The 1,204-nt window shown below is 48.7% G+C and overlaps 1 protein-coding gene across 1 annotated transcript; it reads left to right on the forward strand.

The window, feature by feature from the left end:
• The first annotated feature begins 137 nt into the window (after positions 1-137).
• On the forward strand, positions 138-1,129 carry LOC119586858 (ATP-dependent RNA helicase A-like). The gene is made up of 2 exons (XM_037935590.1): positions 138-149; positions 287-1,129. The coding sequence occupies exons 1-2, from the start codon at positions 138-140 to the stop codon at positions 1,043-1,045; spliced, it is 771 nt and encodes a 256-aa protein (XP_037791518.1). The 3' UTR covers positions 1,046-1,129.
• The last annotated feature ends 75 nt before the right edge of the window (positions 1,130-1,204 follow it).

Raw genomic sequence — 1,204 nt, forward strand, 5'->3', positions numbered from 1 at the left:
ACAGGAACCATCGAGCCGGGCGGGGTAGGAGCTGGGGCGACCTTTGATGGTGATGAGGAGGAGAGCAGGAGAATGGTGGAGCGAGAGGAATTGTATATAAAAGGCGGCGCCTGGCTCGGGAAAGCATTACTTCCGACATGAAGCTCCTGGTAAGTCAGGTCTCTGTTGTGTCGGTGTGTTCGTATAGAAATACTACGTGGAAAATAAATTAGATTGAATGAACTGAATCAGTGGAATGCTGAGATGATTATTCAGCAATATGTCACATTACTTTGTCATTTTGCAGGCCTTAATCTCAACACTCGTGGCGACGTCGTTAGCCGCACCTCAGGGCTACAGTCTGGGTACGCCCTCAGGACCAAGTTTTGGAATTGGAGGTCCGGGTCCAGGATTTGGCTCAGGAGGATGCGGCCCCGGACAGGTGCTGCATGTCGACGGCAGATGTGTCACTCCACGTGTCAACCGTAAAGTGTACTTATATGACGCGCCACCAGCACCACCGATTTCCCACGGTCCTCCTCCTTACATCCCTGAGCCAACCATAGACACAAATATTGTGTTCATCCGAACTCCTGAAGGAGGACAAGGACCAGATCCCATCGTCATACCTCCACCACAGCAGAAACACGTCCTGTATGTCCTGAACAAACAGACACAACAAGGACAGGAAGTGATTGAAGTGCCAGCACCGCCAGCAACTAGTCCTGAAGTTTACTTCGTGAACTATGCTGACGGCGAGAACCCAGTACTTCCCAGCGGTGTTGATCTCCAGAGTGCCTTGAATGCAGCTTCCCAGGGAGGTGGTCAAGTGATTGGTGGCGGTGGCGGCGGTGGTTTCGGAGTCGGTGGAGGTGTCGGCGGTGGTTTTGGAGGCGGTATTGGTGATGGATTCGGTGGTGGCGTTGTTGGCGGAGGTTTCGTAAGCGGTGGCGATAGTGGAGACTTCTTCTCTGGTGGAATTGGCGGTGGATTCGTCTCAGGAGGTGGTTTCGGTGGAGGCTCCAGCGTTGTTTCCACTCCATCAAATCTTTACACTACACCATAATGTTTACCGTTTGCACATTTTCATCATACTTCTAGTTAACATTTTATCTAGATGCATAATCATTAATGGTATTTTTTTGTTTTGTTGTTTATATTAATATAATAAATATAAGAGAAAAAAAAACGATACTTAACCTATATTGTACTGTATATGTGAGCT

The sequence above is a fragment of the Penaeus monodon genome, chromosome 22, assembly GCF_015228065.2.
Source record: "Penaeus monodon isolate SGIC_2016 chromosome 22, NSTDA_Pmon_1, whole genome shotgun sequence".
NCBI lineage: Eukaryota > Metazoa > Arthropoda > Malacostraca > Decapoda > Penaeidae > Penaeus > Penaeus monodon.